Source organism: Chaetomium strumarium (assembly GCF_033439665.1).
Source record: "Chaetomium strumarium strain CBS 333.67 chromosome Unknown B0T15scaffold_4, whole genome shotgun sequence".
NCBI classification, from domain to species: Eukaryota; Fungi; Ascomycota; class Sordariomycetes; order Sordariales; family Chaetomiaceae; genus Chaetomium; species Chaetomium strumarium.
Genome location: NW_026944432.1, coordinates 1,784,903 through 1,798,966, shown reverse-complemented (window position 1 = coordinate 1,798,966; position 14,064 = coordinate 1,784,903). Strand labels below are relative to the sequence as shown.

The window sequence follows — 14,064 nt, the reverse complement described above, 5'->3', positions numbered from 1 at the left end:
AAACCAGTCGACTACCTCTAGCAAAGCTCGACTCCTCCGTTCTTACCCCATCCGAAACGCATAGGATATCAATAATAATCGCCTTAGGATATCCCAAAACTCCCAAACGCGCCATCTTCTTCCCCCTAAGACACTTGAAGAACCCGGCTTCCAGAACATGATCCGCAACAATAACACCAGAAGCAATGATATACCTGGCCGCAAACGCATGTGCATGTGCATCCTTCTCTTCTTCTCGCCAATCACCGCTTGCGAACGATACTTCGCACTCAGCAGTCGAAACCCCCAACTCGACGCTAAACCTGCTGCTGCCATGAACCAGAACTGGCGGCTGACTCTGCTGCTACAAGTAGGAGTAGTAACAGTAGCAGTAGTAGTAGTAGTACAGACCTCGTGCTCTGCGAGAGTAAGGCCCTACCTCCCCATCCGCCTCCTCTCCCGCTCTCGCTCCTGCTTCTCCCTCAGCTCGGCGTTCTCGCTCTCGATCGTGTCGATCCGCTTCAGGGCCTCCTTCCGGTCCAGGATCCGCCCTTCGCGCTCGGCTTTGAGCTTGTACTCGAGGTCGCGCAGGCGGAGCATCCACTTGCTCTCCATACCGGTGCTAACCCCGCTTCCACCTCCACCCGTGCCACTCTTAGTAACGCTGCTGCTGGTGGTGGTGGAGAGGGTGGTTGAGGAAGACGCGTTGTTAGCGTTTCTTTCTCTCCCGCTCTCTTGTGGCTGCGTTTGTTGTTGTTGGGAGGAGGTAGGTTGGGGTATCTGGGATTGCTGGTTTGCAGTGATTGTGTCGTTGTCGTCGTCGCCCACGGCATCGCCACTGCCCCGGCCGGGCGTAGTAGCCGGGCTCGTCCCCCGCGAACGCGACATCATGACAACCTCTTCCGAGGCCGCTAGGTTCTGCCTGCTGTGGTGATGATGGAAGTGGTAATGCTGAGAGGACCTCCTCGTCGGGGTAGGCACATCCCCCAGCCCGCTGCTCTTGCTGCTCGACTTGGGAATCTTGCTATTACTGGCCTTTGCCTTGGGCCCCGTCGGAACTAGAGGGGACGGACTGCCGTCAGGAGAAGCCAGTCCGTGGCGGTCTGCATGTGCTGCCCGTCGGGCCTCGGCCGCCGCGCGGAGAGTGTGATTCTCCACCTTGAGCTGACGGTAGGCATCTTCAAGCCGGGCGAGCCGAGCCTGCGTCTCGGTGAAGCTGTGGGGTGACGGATTGAGCTGACCGGCGCCAATGCTGTTCCGGACGATGGCCTCGAGACGCTCAAGCTTTTTAGTGCGCTGGTCGAGGTGGTTTTCGAGGGTTTGGTACTCTCTCCAGAGGTCCTTTTCGACGCTCTTGATCTTGCTCTGGAAGTTGCCAACCATGGTCTCGATGGTCTTGACGGCGGCAAGAAGGTTCTTGCTGAAGCCCGGTAGCATCGTGGCGACGGACTCGAGGCTGGGCAGTGCCCGCCCGTTGATCAGACTGTTGTTGTGGGCCCAGTCGGTGCCGCACAGGGCCGAGAGGCGAGTCCACAGGATGAGGAGCAGGTTGTTGCGCTCCGTAAGCTGTTCTTTGAAGGTGTTCTCGAGCTGCGAGAGCCGCTTCTTATCCTGCGCCTTCGCCTGCTCGAGCTCCATGATGCGCTGGTCCTGGGAGCTGACCGTGCGGGTTACGTGTTGATGTGTGTTCTGGAAGGTCTCGAACTGGTTCTTAACGTTGCGATGCGCCTGTCGTTCCTTGTCCAGCATCTCGGCCAGCTTCCGGGACTCGAGAGCGTGCGTTTCGAGCAGGGCGTCGCGCTGTTTGATGATACGGTCTTTTTCGGCCAGCGCCGATTTGGTTGTGTTGAGGTCGCGCACCGTGTTCTCCAAGTCGCGCTGGAGTTTTGCGATGGACTGGAACGGTCAGCCTCGGGTGCGATTCAGAATAGCTAAGAAACAGGAAAACTTACCTTAAGCAGGCTTGATCTCGTGCCGTTCAAGTCGCCCAGCGCCTCGCGCAGGTTATTCTCCAGCTCGAGCAGCCTCTCCTTCCACTCGGTCGCCTCAACCTCGCGGCTTGTGAGGCTCTTCCGCAGCCTCCTGGCCTCGTCCTTGGCGGCCGACGCTTCCCGATTCAGCTCGTTCACAAACTGTTGCACCTCCTCCTTCTCTCTGTTCGCCACGATCTCGCGCTGCCTCCTCTCGTTGGCAAGCCTCTGCTCCAGCTCCTTCGCCTGGTCCTTCTCCTCCCGCAGAGACTGCTCAGCATTCGCAAGCGCGGCCTCGAGGTCGCCGATCCGGATCTTGTCGGTCTCTTGCTCCTCCCGCAAGAAGGCAATCTCGCCCTGGCTTGATTCTTGCTGCACAGAAAGGCGTTGCGCCTTATCGTTCGCCTCGCGGAGCTTGTTTTCCAGGTCCTCCAGCTCCTTGTTGGCGTCGGCGAGTTCCTGTTCGAGCTGTTGTATCCTGCGCAGCTTGGTCTCCTGTTCGTCCTCCAGTCTCACGAGACCTTCGCTCATCTTGCGCATCTCGGCTTGGAGGGCATCGAAGCTTTCCGTGCGGTCGTTGAGGTCGAGCTGCAGCCGCTCAATTTCCGTAGTGCGCTGGTCTGCCTCGCCCTCGAGCGCGTCAATCTCCTCTTGAGCTTCTTTCCTCAAAGCCTCGAACTCGTTCTCGAGGTTGGCATGTTCCTGCAGCGCCTCGTCCCGCTCAGCCTGCAGAGCCATCAGATCGTTCATGGCTGTGTCTAGTTCCTCCTGAAGAGCAGCGGCAAGCTCCTCGGCCTGTTTCTTGGCCTCCACGGCTGCCTCGAAGTCCTCCATACAGGCGTTCAATTCTCGTTGGAGGTCCTGGTTCTGCAGCTTGAGGTCGTTGTTCTTATCGCGCAGCTCGGCCATCTTATTCTCCATCTCTTCGATTTCGGCGTCATCCACTGCGGTGCCCGTTACGCCGGTGCGCCCACTGGCCCGAGATTGCGAGCGCTCGTGCACGCCAGCGCGGGAAGCGGACCGCTCCAGCAGGCTATCAATGGTAGAAGGCGCTGGGGCTCCTCGCCGCTGTGCCATCTTGAGATCTTCAATCTCCTGGTACAGCCGCTCCTTCTCGCGGTTCCTCGACGTCAGCATAGACGTCTGGGCTCCTACTTCGCGCCGGAGCTCGGCGTTTTCGTGGCGGAGCTGCTCGCTTTCTCGGCGCAGTTCCTCAACCAATGTACTACTGACGGTGATGATTGTTCCGTTTCCGTCTGGCTCCCCCGAGACCGATGTCCCAACTCTGGAGGCAGAATCCAGCGGCCGATGTGGAGATTTCTTGGTGATGTTGTAGATGTTTGTGGTGTGGTGCAACGGTCCCGTCGCCGACTGTGCCGCGAGCTCCTGCTTCAAGCGGAAAACCTCATCACGGAGACACCGGTTGTCTTCGTCAGCCTGTTCCCTTCTGGCTGTCTCCCGTTCGAGCAGGTCTTTCCAAACATCCGCCTCCTCCTGCCGGTCGAGGTCTTCGCCTAGCCGCTCGCCCGTCCTTTCTCCGAGCGTCCGCACCACCTCAGCCATGCGCCGTTTCTCGGCTTCTTTGTTCATGTTCTCATTCCTGAGGCGCTCGATCTCGGTGGCGTACTCTTCTAGTTGCTCCCTCAGGTAAATCAGCTCCTCCTCTCTTTCTTGCGCTTCCTGGTCGTAAGCCGCGCTCTGCTCGTCCTCCGACTGCGTGCTTCTCGCTGTCCCCGGGCGTTCCTCCTCGTCCTTAAGCTGCTTCTCGAGTTCCTTAACTCGTCGGCGCAGAACTTTGTTGTCACGCTGCAGCACCGCCAGGCCTGTTTTGAGCTCCACATTCTCTGAGATCATCTCCTTAATACCTTCTTCAGAGAGCTTGTCCAGACGGTCGCTCAAAAACATGACCTTGAGCTTCAGATCGAAGTTCTCCTTGCTCAGGCGCTCGATGGTGCTGCTCTGCTCTTTGAGGGTCAGGCTCCTGCCGTGCCGACTCGCAGTCGAGGCTCCGAAAGCTGCCGCGTCAGACGAAGTCCCGGGCCGCGCTGGCGTTACCAAGCCGCCCCTGTTCTTGTACTCTTTGGCCAACGACTCCGGGACCTGTACGTCCCTGACATGGCGGGCGATCACGGTATCTGTCGGGGCGTCGAGAGCTGTAGTCTTGGTTGGTCTCGGGGTTTGAAGAATGGGGCGGACGTGGTGGTCACGGCGTGCCTCGGGCTGCGGAGACATGCTGCCATCAACCTCATCCAGAGTCTCAAGTTGACCAAAAGCAGGCCCGGACGAGTCATGGAGATCCTCAATCCCGCTTGCCATGCTTCCCATGCTAATGGACCTGGACAGGGCGTTATTGAAGCTACGCGACGTTCCCAGGGACGGCGCAGCGCCGCCAGACTGGAGCGCATAGTCGGCCCCTGTTCCCACGGTAACATCACTATCTGGGTCTGTGACGAACGACGAGACCGAAGAGCGCTGGTCGCCGATTCGGCTGCGCAGGTATTTGGGCCGCTTGGCGGTTTTGAGGGCTTGGCCCGGAGTGTGCCCTACGTCGGCGGAGGCTCTTTCTTGGCTGTGCTCCCGACTGTCTTGCGAGACGGAAGCATTGGAGTCAGGATGTAGGAGCGAGTCCTCGGCCGACTGATCTTGAGCCTGCTGGTCGCCCACAGAATCGTCGTGTCCACGATAAACTTCGCTCCGGACTGATGTTGCCTGAGAAACAGCTCGCGAGGTGGACCTCGCTGATGCGGCGGCCGCTGGCGATGAAGAAAATGCTTCTAGGGACGCTGCTGAGTTTCCGACGCCGTCGGCGGAACGATCATGAGCCGGCGAGTGCACCTTCGAGTCGTCGGCGTCCTGTAGCGTGCTCGGCACAAAGCGGCTCAGCGTGCGCAGCACCTGTGACTGGTCGGCGGACTCCGTAGACTCGTCTGGATCCTGTGCGGGCCGCGGGGGGGCGGGCTGTTTCGTTGGTGAGTCGAAGACGAAAGTGTCGTCGAGGCCATTGTTGGAGGTTGGTAAGGGCGATATTGGGGCGGAAAAGCTCGACTCAATGTCTTGCAGGTGCTCGCGTACAATAATTTCGGCTTGCGAATCAGAGTGTCCCCGGTTCAGACTCGGGCTCTCGAGGTAGCTGCTCTCCGGGGCACGGGGGGCGGGCGGACGGAGAAGGGGTATGTTTCCGGGTTCGAGCGAGTTGGCGTCCACGGTGGTGCGCTTGTCGTCGGGGTTCGGTTTGGGCGGGGAGGATGCAGTATCCTTGTCTTCTTGGTCGAATCTGTGTGCTGTGGGCGGGCGGGAAGCGGGCTGGTGGCCCTCGTCGAGGTCGTCCATTTCGCGGTGTTCAGCTCGCAAACGGGGTTGAAGATCGCAACTCGCAAGCGTTGGGCTGGTGAAGCAGGTCCACCAATCTCAGGCGCAAAGCCGCCACGAATTCATGGTCGATTAAGCATGCAAAAAGGCCTTCGTTGCACAACACGCATAATATTCCGGCGGTGCAAGTTGACGTCCGGCTCGTCGTTGTTGTTGTTGTTGTCGCAACCTCGATCTCCACATAAGTGTAGTATACAGCAGGAAGCGTCGCGCGCAATGGTCGAGCAGGCCCAATCGTGTTCTGCTCGGATGTGATCCGTGCGCGGTCCCACCACTCAGTGATCTCAGGGACTTGGAGTCCCGCTGTTGCTACAACACCACCAGTAGTCCAATAGGGTCACGCACCGGCGCTATGGAACGGTAAACAGCCGGAACGATGGAATACTTCGTCAACCTCCTCCGCGAAAGTACCGGTGAACGAACATGCACGACTTTATAATAAGATTTACCTGTTGTACATAGACATCGATCTGCGCTCATTCAATCACATTCAAGTACGACCTATCGGATGTATCCACCCATAGATGTGTGCAAATCTATGTAAGGTTGCTTTGTTTACTTCCCTCACTCTCCTTTTCTAGTTTCTCAGGAGTCAAAGGTGGGGTATTGTAATTTGAAGCGATCAGAGCTTGAAGTTCAATTTTCTGTCCTTATGAGCACTCGTTTCTTCTACGGAGATATCCAGGTGGAATTTGCGCAATTCACTTTCAATCCGCTGCAACCTATGTCCCCCCGCCCCTTTACCTCTACGCGAGGTAAAGGCGTAATGGCAAACATACAAACAAACAACTGCTCTCCAACCACAGTCTTTCAGCATCGAGTGCTTCGTCAAGACGGTGGACTATAGCAAATGGGTATGTTTATTTTTTTTTTCGGATTTTGAGAAGAGTTGTCTTGGGAAGATGGCTGGTTTAAACTGAAGATGAACTTGTCAGGACGCCTTGGAGCTCAGCGACGACTCCGATGTCGAGGTCCACCCAAATGTCGACAAACGGTCGTTCATTCGAGCAAAGTAGAGACTAGATACACATATGGCGATAGCAACGAAAGCGTGAGGTTCAGGCACTCAAGCATGAGCGTATCGTCAATGATGCCCTGTTGCAATGTCTCCGCGTCCTAACATCCGCCCTGCAATCGCAGCAGGCGGACTCTATTGACATCAACTTGACCCCAGCCGACATTGTATTCCAGGCCGTAATGGAATTGGCGTCCACCAATCCCATAGAAGATAGTCCCCCGCCACGACCAGAAGGTGTGTTTAACAGCGACTTGCCGCCTCTTCCGACTTACTCAAAGTTGCTTGCGACCATTCTAGATGAGGTGAACAAAACCCTACAGGAGCGCTAGTCATGGCTATCCGCAGTCGTACCCAGAAATTGTCCAGAACGAGTCGGATATCAATGGGCTTCTCATCGAAGCCTATCACGCAATGCTGGATCGAAACGACGAGAAGCGGGCCTGGCAGTATGTGTACCAGGCTCTACTGTTAGAGTACTGTTATATACTCGGGCGCGACGGTGTTGTGGTCTTCTTCAAATGTATGACAACGCCGGGCCACCGGGCACAGGAGGACTTTCAGAAAGACATCGCTAAGAGGTTCTACAAAATCCGTTCTATGGCAAGGCGGGACTCCAAGCAAAAGGTTGTTGATGTTGAGCAGGTTCAATTGTATCCAGTAAGCGAGGACAGTTCGATTCGGATCCGGGTTCCACCGACCGGGAGCCAGGACGAGAAGGAGAAAAGAGGAAGGGAGATCTTTGAGCAATTCTCTCCCGAGATGAGAGCAGCGTTAGAGAGTGCCTCCTTGGAGGAGGTCAATAAAGTTTTGGCTGAAATGGCGGTTCCTGAAGCCGAGAAAATGGTCAGCTTTCTTGATGAGGTGAGCTCTTCCCTACTCGAGTAGTAGTGCGAGTATGACACCACCCGCTAATGATCCTTTGACTCAGCGTGGCATAAGGCTAGCTGTCTGGATATCGAAGAGGGAATCATCGATGCCACAACGGAAGAGGGAAAGAGGCATTTAGACGAGGCGGAGGAGACCACTGTTGAGTAGCACGGATGGAGGTCGCTGATGAGTCCAAGTGACATGGGGAGAGCTGATGCGCCTTTTCAGTAGCACTGAAAAATAACGCTTGCCTGACCCTGATTCTTTTCCAGAAGCGTTGGAAATCCGGCTGTTGGTTCGTCTCCGACGCCCCTTGCCACTTTGCACTCCCGTTACCACCACGAGCCTTGCCGACGGGCAAAGCAAGCCCCTACCAACGACCAACATGAGCTTTATACCAACAAAGAAACCTCGGACCATATCCGGACTGAGACAGCACCGCCGCCTTGCAGTTGGCCCGGTATGGGATGTCAGCCCTTGTTATTGCGTCACATGCCCTCCTAAGGGCAACCTCGCTTCTCACCAGTGGAACTGTGGGGGTCGTTTTAACCTACCTACGTAGGTAGGAGTTGGCGTTTCGTCGTCTGCTGTACCAACGTCAGCCAACTTCTTCAGCTGGCTATCCTTTCCAGGTGAAAGGATCTATGTGGTCCGAAGGTTCAGGCACGAGGTTGACGAGTTGGGGTTTAAGAGGCCGCATTGGAGGTCACGATGCGGGATAACAATGGACAACGACCACCACCCAAACAATTTGATTGTGTTGGGTTCCGTGACTTCAAGACAAAGGAAGAGGAATCAATTCAAAGATCACGCGTATCCTAGCCTCCAAAACGTTTCAATGTTTTGCCTGCTCTCCTCGTCCACAAACTCATGCGGCGGCCTAATCGTCACTTTATCCCCATGGATCTCAGCCACGGCTCCCGAGACGGAAGGATCAGCGAGGAACTGGTCCACGCCCCGGATCAACGTCTCCATGGGAGTGACGACCATGTGTTTGAAAAGATCTTTGTCCGGGGCGATATTTGTGTCTGTGCAGGTCAGCCGCTTGGTTCAGTATTGTCATTCCATTCTCGTGGGGTTAACTCAGGAAACGTACCTAACACAGCAGGCGCCAACGCGTTGATCTGGATATTCGCCTTCTCGACCAATCTCGCCGTCGACCGCACCAGGCCCACCACTCCGAACTTGGATGTCGCATACAACGGGGCGATAGGAAAAGGGTACAAGCCCGCGTTGGAAGCGGTGCAGATAATTGATCCCCTGGATCCTGCTTCGGTCTTTGGCTTCTTGTTCATGTAATGCACCGCCAGGTTCACCGCTGACGGCGTTGTTGATTTCACAAGTCAGTTTGCTTTTCGCGAAACCACTCAACCTAACCAAACCTAAACCGCACTCGGATAACTCAACTTACAATAAATAGCCCCCACCAAATTAACCTCGACGGTGGTCATCTTCGGCCGCGCCGGCTCCGCCTCCTCCTCTTCCTCCTCAGCACCAAGCCGCACGAGCGTCGTGGCGCCCTGCTCCGACACCCCGGCGTTGGCGACAACCACGTCGAGTCTGCCGCCATGCTCTCGGAACGCCGCCTTGAACGCAGCTGCCTGCTCGTCCCAGGACACGACGTTGCACTGGTGGAACGACACGGCCGACTGCGGGAACTCGGCGGCCACCGCGGTAGCCACGCCCGGCCCGGATGCGGCGTCCAGGTCGAGGATGGCGACGCGGTGGCCCTGCGAGGCAAAGTGCCGCGTTATGGCAAGCCCGATGCCGCTTGCGCCGCCGGTGACGATGATGGACTTGGGTGTAGTGGACATGGTGTGCGTGGTTTTTATGGTTCGTTGTGATGGAGAAACACACAGAGCAACTTACAAGACCAGGGAGAGAGTGGCATCGCAGGGTTACCAAAGAGGTCAGGGACTATATACGCTGGGGAGGACATCCTGTCGTATGAGCACGGACGGCACTAGTAAGTACTAGTAGTGGTAGTTGGACTCCGGCCCGGGGCCGAGACGGGAATGATCCTCCGGGTCCAGCTAGAACCCCGCATGGCGCCGGCAGTTGCGCTGCTCGCCCGCGTTTCGGATTGTGGATCCGAGATGCTTCCTCCGGTCTCTTGAAGGGGTACAGAGCACCGCCAGCCATACAGCGATCCATGCTGTGTGAGCGGACGACGCGGGAACATGGTAGCGAAACTGCCGTGTACCACTTCGAATGCGTACATCGACCGGTGCTGTAAGCGCCACAAGATCTGAAAATAGGCAGCAATTGGGACAGTATCCAGGAAGGTTAGGGAGAGGAGGCGCTGAATGCCAGGGGCTAGTGTAGTTTTTGTCATGGTAGTATCTATAAGGCCGAAGCGGGTGATAATGACCGGTTACAGCACCCACAAGTCGAGAGAATGCGCGACAACTAGGCCAACTCAAAGTCTGAGGTACTTGTGTCAATTAGATAGGCAGGCTAGAAAGGATCTCGTCACCAAGTCGCGATGAAAGCATCGAGTATGTACAAAATGCCGCCCATCCTGTCCCATCACCTCCCGTCACTTTCCCAACAGAGAAGGCAGGTTCGGCTTGAACTCCAAATCCACGAAACGAAGACACCGTTTTACCTTGTTCTTCGTCGGCTGAGGTAGAAAACCGTCCGGCGCAGACTGATTGACCCAATCCGGCGACGTTGAGAGGTTGCCGTTACATGACCACCTAATGCTCGTTAGTGTCATCAATGCGATACAACAGGAGAACAATATGCTTACGCAATCGCCCTCGGTCTTCCCTTGCGGAATCCCCATCTCCTCGAAGGTAGCAGGCCCCTGACCCATAGTCTTACCATCGGGATGAACGAGGTTTCCAGCCGGCGCTGGTTTCCCACCGGGCCGTTGTTGTGCTTGCACGGCCGCAGCCGGGCCAGGACTCGGCCGGGCATTCTGAGCCGGAGGCGCGCTTGAACGCCCAGGAGGGCCGATGTCCATGTGCGAGACGGGCCGGCCACTGGACGGAGGACGCATGTTCGGGCTGCTCGCTGCTGATGCGATGGGCGGTCGGCCACCGGCGCCCGCAGCGGCGGGGCCATGCCGGTCATATCCGCCTGGCCCGTAGGCGTCACTGACAGGGCGATTGCTCGCTCCGCGGCCGCCTCCCGGTCCTTGAGGGTATCCACCGTACTGGCCTGGTGGGGGACCCTGAGGGGTTGGCTGAATCCCGGGGTTGGGTTTCTGTAATCGGTTCCGGCTAGGATCGCCGCCAGGCATGGTTCCGGCGGGGACAATGCCGGGCCCGCCGCTCGGGGTTCCATACCGCGGGTCGTGTTGCGGTGGGGCTGGCTGCTGCCACTGGCCTCCCGGCCCCGGGCTCGGCTTTCTGTAGTTCCCGGGAACCTGCGGGTCCCAGCCGCCCGCCGCACCTTGACTGGAACCAGGACGGCCACGACCAACGCCAGGTTGCAGCCCGCCATTGGACGACAGCGGTCGGATGCCGAAGGCACTACCGGGACGGTCTGCATGTGGGCCGGCACCGACCGGGAGACGAGCCCCGGCGTTTGGACGTGGGCCCCGCATATCGTCCTCGGGATACGGCGCGGTAGATATTGGCCTGACATTGAGCGGCTGTGGCTGGTCTTCAAGAGGATAAGGCGCCGCAGACTTGGGCCGCATCGCGAGATTGCTGTCGATGTTCACTGTGAAGGCGGGTGGCCTGGGCGATGGATCAGGGAAGTCGATCCCTCCTGCAGTGTTGTCAGCTACCGCTGCTTCTTGATAAGCTGAAAACATACCAGCAGGGACGTTCTGCTCCCCCTCGCTCACAGTCGGCATGACGTCGTTTGGCTTCGTGAACCGGGCCGGCCTCTTGCCACGTTGCGAGCCGTGCTGCGACTTGATGCGAGTGAGCGTCGTCGTCTCGTGATCCGCTTTGGTCAGTGTCTTAGACTGGCTCAGCGAGTCCAAGCGATCCTTGGCGTCCTTGTTTCCGTGCTCCGCCGCTAGCTCATACCACTTACGCGCCTCCCGGACGTCTTTGGGGACATGGATGCCGATCTCGTGGTAGTAACCCATTGCGAACTCGCCCGTTGCGAGGCCGGCCAGGGCCGCGTCCTGAGCGTACTTGAAAGCCAACTGCTCGTTCTTGGGGAACAGGTCTTCGTACCCGAAGAGGAACCAGCGACTCACGCCCAGCGACGCCTCGGCCTGGCCTTGGCGAGCGGCGAGCCCGTAGTAGTGGAGGGAGTAAGCTGGATTGAAATCGCACCCCAGTTGGCTGAGCTCGTATGCCTGTCCCATCTTCAGCTGCGCCTTGGCAAAGCTGAGATAGGCCGCCTTCTCAATGTATTGCCGGGCAACGGCCAGATCGCATGGAAGAATGTGCTCGGGCAGGTCGATGTCAGGCAGCTCCCGCGCGATGAGCATGCCGTAAACGTAAGCACCCTGAGGGGCGTCCTCATCCGCCGTGTCGGCCGCATGCTGGATCATCTCGAGCCCGAGGAGGAAGTCTTTCTGGTGTCCATGCTGCCCCATAAGGTGCATCATGCCCAGTCGATAGTTGGATGCCGAGTCACCCATCTGTACGCCGCGCGAGTAGTGCTTGATGGCATTCGGGATGTCGTTAGAGTTCTCGTACAGCATGCCCATTCTGTACTCAGCCCGTCCGTATCCGTTCTCCGCGGCCTTCTTGTACATCGAGTACGCCTCCCGTTTGTTCTCGCGGAACCCGAACTTGCCAAACTCGAGCCATTTCCCTTTCATGAAGGTGGCCTCGGGGTGATCCTGCTGGGCCAGGTAGTCGAGAATGTTCACCGCATCCACCCGCAGCTCGTGCTGGGTCTTGGGCGTCGCCGGCCGCTCCTTGTCCTTGCCGTCTCGCTTCCAATCTCTGGCCTGGGCATCTTGGGCGATCTCGACCCAGATGAGGGCGTCACGAGCCCAGGTCACTTGCATGGATACATTGTTGGAGTGGAGCACCAAGTTCCGCGCCTGCCAAAGGATCTGCTCTTTCTCCTCGTCGCTGGGTGGTATGTTTTCGCCCTTGACCTTTGGGAAGGGCGAGAACGACGGCGCGTCCATGGCTGTGGAGTCGGACGCCCTGGACTCGGGGAAGGGTTTGAAGCTGCGAAGGTTGCCGCAGTCAGCGTCTGATCCACACCGGTCCAAATGGGCCCAATCATATCGGCAGACTCGTTGGGTCTCAACGAGGGAAGTACTTACGACTTGGACTGTCCGTCTGGGTTGCTGCGTGTTGTCGCGTTGCCGTTTCGGTTGGGTTCAGTTTCGCGAGCTTCGAGTTCCATGCGTTGTATATCTTCCTGCATGTTCTGGGGCACCTCGGGCATTACCCTGCAAGCGACCCGACTGGTGTCAGCCTCCAGCCTCCGTCCAGCCTCACCACACGCAGCTGGGCCGAGCCTCGTCCAATCGCTCCGCTTATTAGAGAGGGGTGCCGCGCGGATGGATCGGCAAGAGTCTCGAACCCGACGAGGCGCGGCAAGTCGAGGGAGCGGTCTTCAACAAGGAACTCATCAACTCACCTCTGAGGGGCCGGGGCGACGACCTCGGGCATGTAGTAGTCATCATAACCCCCAGGGACGAAAGTTGCTCCAAGTTCCGGCATGTCGAGAGAAGCGTCACCAGGAGGCTGGCCCAATCCTGCATAAATAAAATTAATGAGCGAAACAGTCAGCAGGAGATGCCCAATGCGGCCAGACCCCGCGAAAAGTATAACCCTCTTCGCTGTTCCCCGCTTCAAGACGTGGCGGGGGGCACCAGCAGTCCAGGGCCGAAATGCAGCTAGGGGGGGGCGCCAAGCGCAATGTCCGTAAAAGTGTCCGCGGTCCGCTTCTGAGCCGATGCTCTTTCTCGCTCTTCAATATTGGTGTCGATCGGAATCGGAAGTGGGAGTAATAAATCAGACAGGCGAGCGCGGTCAGATCGAATGCGAGGACCAGTCCCTTCTTTTGAAAAGGGGTGACTGTGGCTGTCCCCAAAGGGGATCGGACGGAGACCGGGGTCAACGTAAGGTACCGCACCCAGCAAGCGCAGCTGCAGAACCACGGATGGGCTTACGATAATCATGAAGCGGCTGGTAGGTATATGGCTTTCGAAGATGCGCCAGTCCCAAATAGCCTTCTCAACCTCCTTAGCGGCTTGAGGAGCACAACGCCTGCGATCTTGTCGATGGCGCTCGGATGAACCGGTGATCTGCACTGCCTGGTGCCCGTCCTTGGCGCTGCCTCTCCCTCCCCTGCTGAGGGCCCCTGGACCACTCGTCCCATAAATAGAACGGGCCCCGCCAATGCCTTGCCAGGATCTCTCATAGAACATTCTGTGAGGAACGTACCTAGATGCTTGATGAGCGTATTCGGCATGACAGCAAAATCCAAGGGCCCCAAAGTTTGGGAATTGTATGCGCAACTCGTGGCATTACCCTGTCTTGGGGATGCAACGTCTTGGCCCATCATTGTATGTACTTGTGTGGGTAGGTGGTAGCTAACGGTTTTGGTGGATCTGGGAGGCTGCAGCAACCGACTTGCACAATGTTCGCGATATGCCTCATGCTCCGGCATCCTGATGTCGTGGCGGAACCGACTTTATCCCAAGAAGCATAATTCCTGCAATGAGCAAAAGGAAGTGTTGAGGGAAAGGGGCTCTTTCTTTTAAAACTGAGCAGCTGGAATGAACGAGAGCCGGGCACTAGTATTTCGCACAAGTCACCAAAGTAAGGCAGGTGCGAATTGCTCCAGGAGACCAAGCCTACCGAACAAACATCTGGCATGTAGCATGTCCCTGCTATAGCCCGTTCGTGTGACAAGTTCAACCGAAGTCACCTGTCGACACAAAGACGACGAAACACGCCTGAGCTTAACCTCCATGGGGCA

General features: G+C 57.5%; 4 protein-coding genes across 4 annotated transcripts; 1 reads left to right on the top strand and 3 right to left on the bottom strand.

Moving 5' to 3' along the window:
• Window positions 1-414: 414 nt before the first annotated feature.
• On the bottom strand, window positions 415-5,279 carry B0T15DRAFT_397464 (uncharacterized protein; the record flags this gene model as incomplete). Its single annotated transcript, XM_062864901.1, has 4 exons — window positions 415-643; window positions 941-1,365; window positions 1,932-4,586; window positions 4,821-5,279. The coding sequence occupies 4 exons, from the start codon at window positions 5,277-5,279 to the stop codon at window positions 415-417; spliced, it is 3,768 nt and encodes a 1,255-aa protein (XP_062721350.1).
• A 1,417-nt stretch (window positions 5,280-6,696) lies between these two features.
• Window positions 6,697-7,397, top strand: B0T15DRAFT_202375 (uncharacterized protein). Its single transcript, XM_062862587.1, has 2 exons — window positions 6,697-7,197; window positions 7,265-7,397. Exons 1-2 carry the CDS (start codon window positions 6,748-6,750, stop codon window positions 7,340-7,342), a joined length of 528 nt encoding a protein of 175 aa, XP_062721349.1. The 5' UTR covers window positions 6,697-6,747; the 3' UTR covers window positions 7,343-7,397.
• A 538-nt stretch (window positions 7,398-7,935) lies between these two features.
• Window positions 7,936-9,263, bottom strand: B0T15DRAFT_202112 (uncharacterized protein). The gene is made up of 3 exons (XM_062862584.1): window positions 8,615-9,263; window positions 8,300-8,521; window positions 7,936-8,231 (listed from the first exon to the last, which is right to left on the bottom strand). The coding sequence occupies exons 1-3, from the start codon at window positions 9,015-9,017 to the stop codon at window positions 8,011-8,013; spliced, it is 846 nt and encodes a 281-aa protein (XP_062721348.1). The 5' UTR covers window positions 9,018-9,263; the 3' UTR covers window positions 7,936-8,010.
• A 528-nt stretch (window positions 9,264-9,791) lies between these two features.
• Window positions 9,792-12,998, bottom strand: B0T15DRAFT_202314 (uncharacterized protein). The gene is made up of 4 exons (XM_062862586.1): window positions 12,718-12,998; window positions 12,398-12,526; window positions 9,956-12,299; window positions 9,792-9,902 (listed from the first exon to the last, which is right to left on the bottom strand). The coding sequence occupies exons 1-4, from the start codon at window positions 12,798-12,800 to the stop codon at window positions 9,891-9,893; spliced, it is 2,568 nt and encodes an 855-aa protein (XP_062721347.1). The 5' UTR covers window positions 12,801-12,998; the 3' UTR covers window positions 9,792-9,890.
• Between the last annotated feature and the right edge of the window lie 1,066 nt (window positions 12,999-14,064).

Coding starts and splice junctions, on each gene's coding strand:
- B0T15DRAFT_202375 (XM_062862587.1), top strand. CDS start 6,748: ATGCTGGATCGAAACGACGAGAAGCGGGCCTGGCAGTATGTGTACCAG. Junction 7,198..7,264: donor TGGTCAGCTTTCTTGATGAG/GTGAGCTCTTCC, acceptor CCTTTGACTCAG/CGTGGCATAAGGCTAGCTGT.
- B0T15DRAFT_202314 (XM_062862586.1), bottom strand. CDS start 12,800: ATGCCGGAACTTGGAGCAACTTTCGTCCCTGGGGGTTATGATGACTAC. Junction 12,527..12,717: donor GTCGCCCCGGCCCCTCAGAG/GTGAGTTGATGA, acceptor GGTCGCTTGCAG/GGTAATGCCCGAGGTGCCCC. Junction 12,300..12,397: donor CCAGACGGACAGTCCAAGTC/GTAAGTACTTCC, acceptor CAACCTTCGCAG/CTTCAAACCCTTCCCCGAGT.
- B0T15DRAFT_202112 (XM_062862584.1), bottom strand. CDS start 9,017: ATGTCCACTACACCCAAGTCCATCATCGTCACCGGCGGCGCAAGCGGC. Junction 8,522..8,614: donor TTTGGTGGGGGCTATTTATT/GTAAGTTGAGTT, acceptor CAACGCCGTCAG/CGGTGAACCTGGCGGTGCAT. Junction 8,232..8,299: donor GTTGGCGCCTGCTGTGTTAG/GTACGTTTCCTG, acceptor TGACCTGCACAG/ACACAAATATCGCCCCGGAC.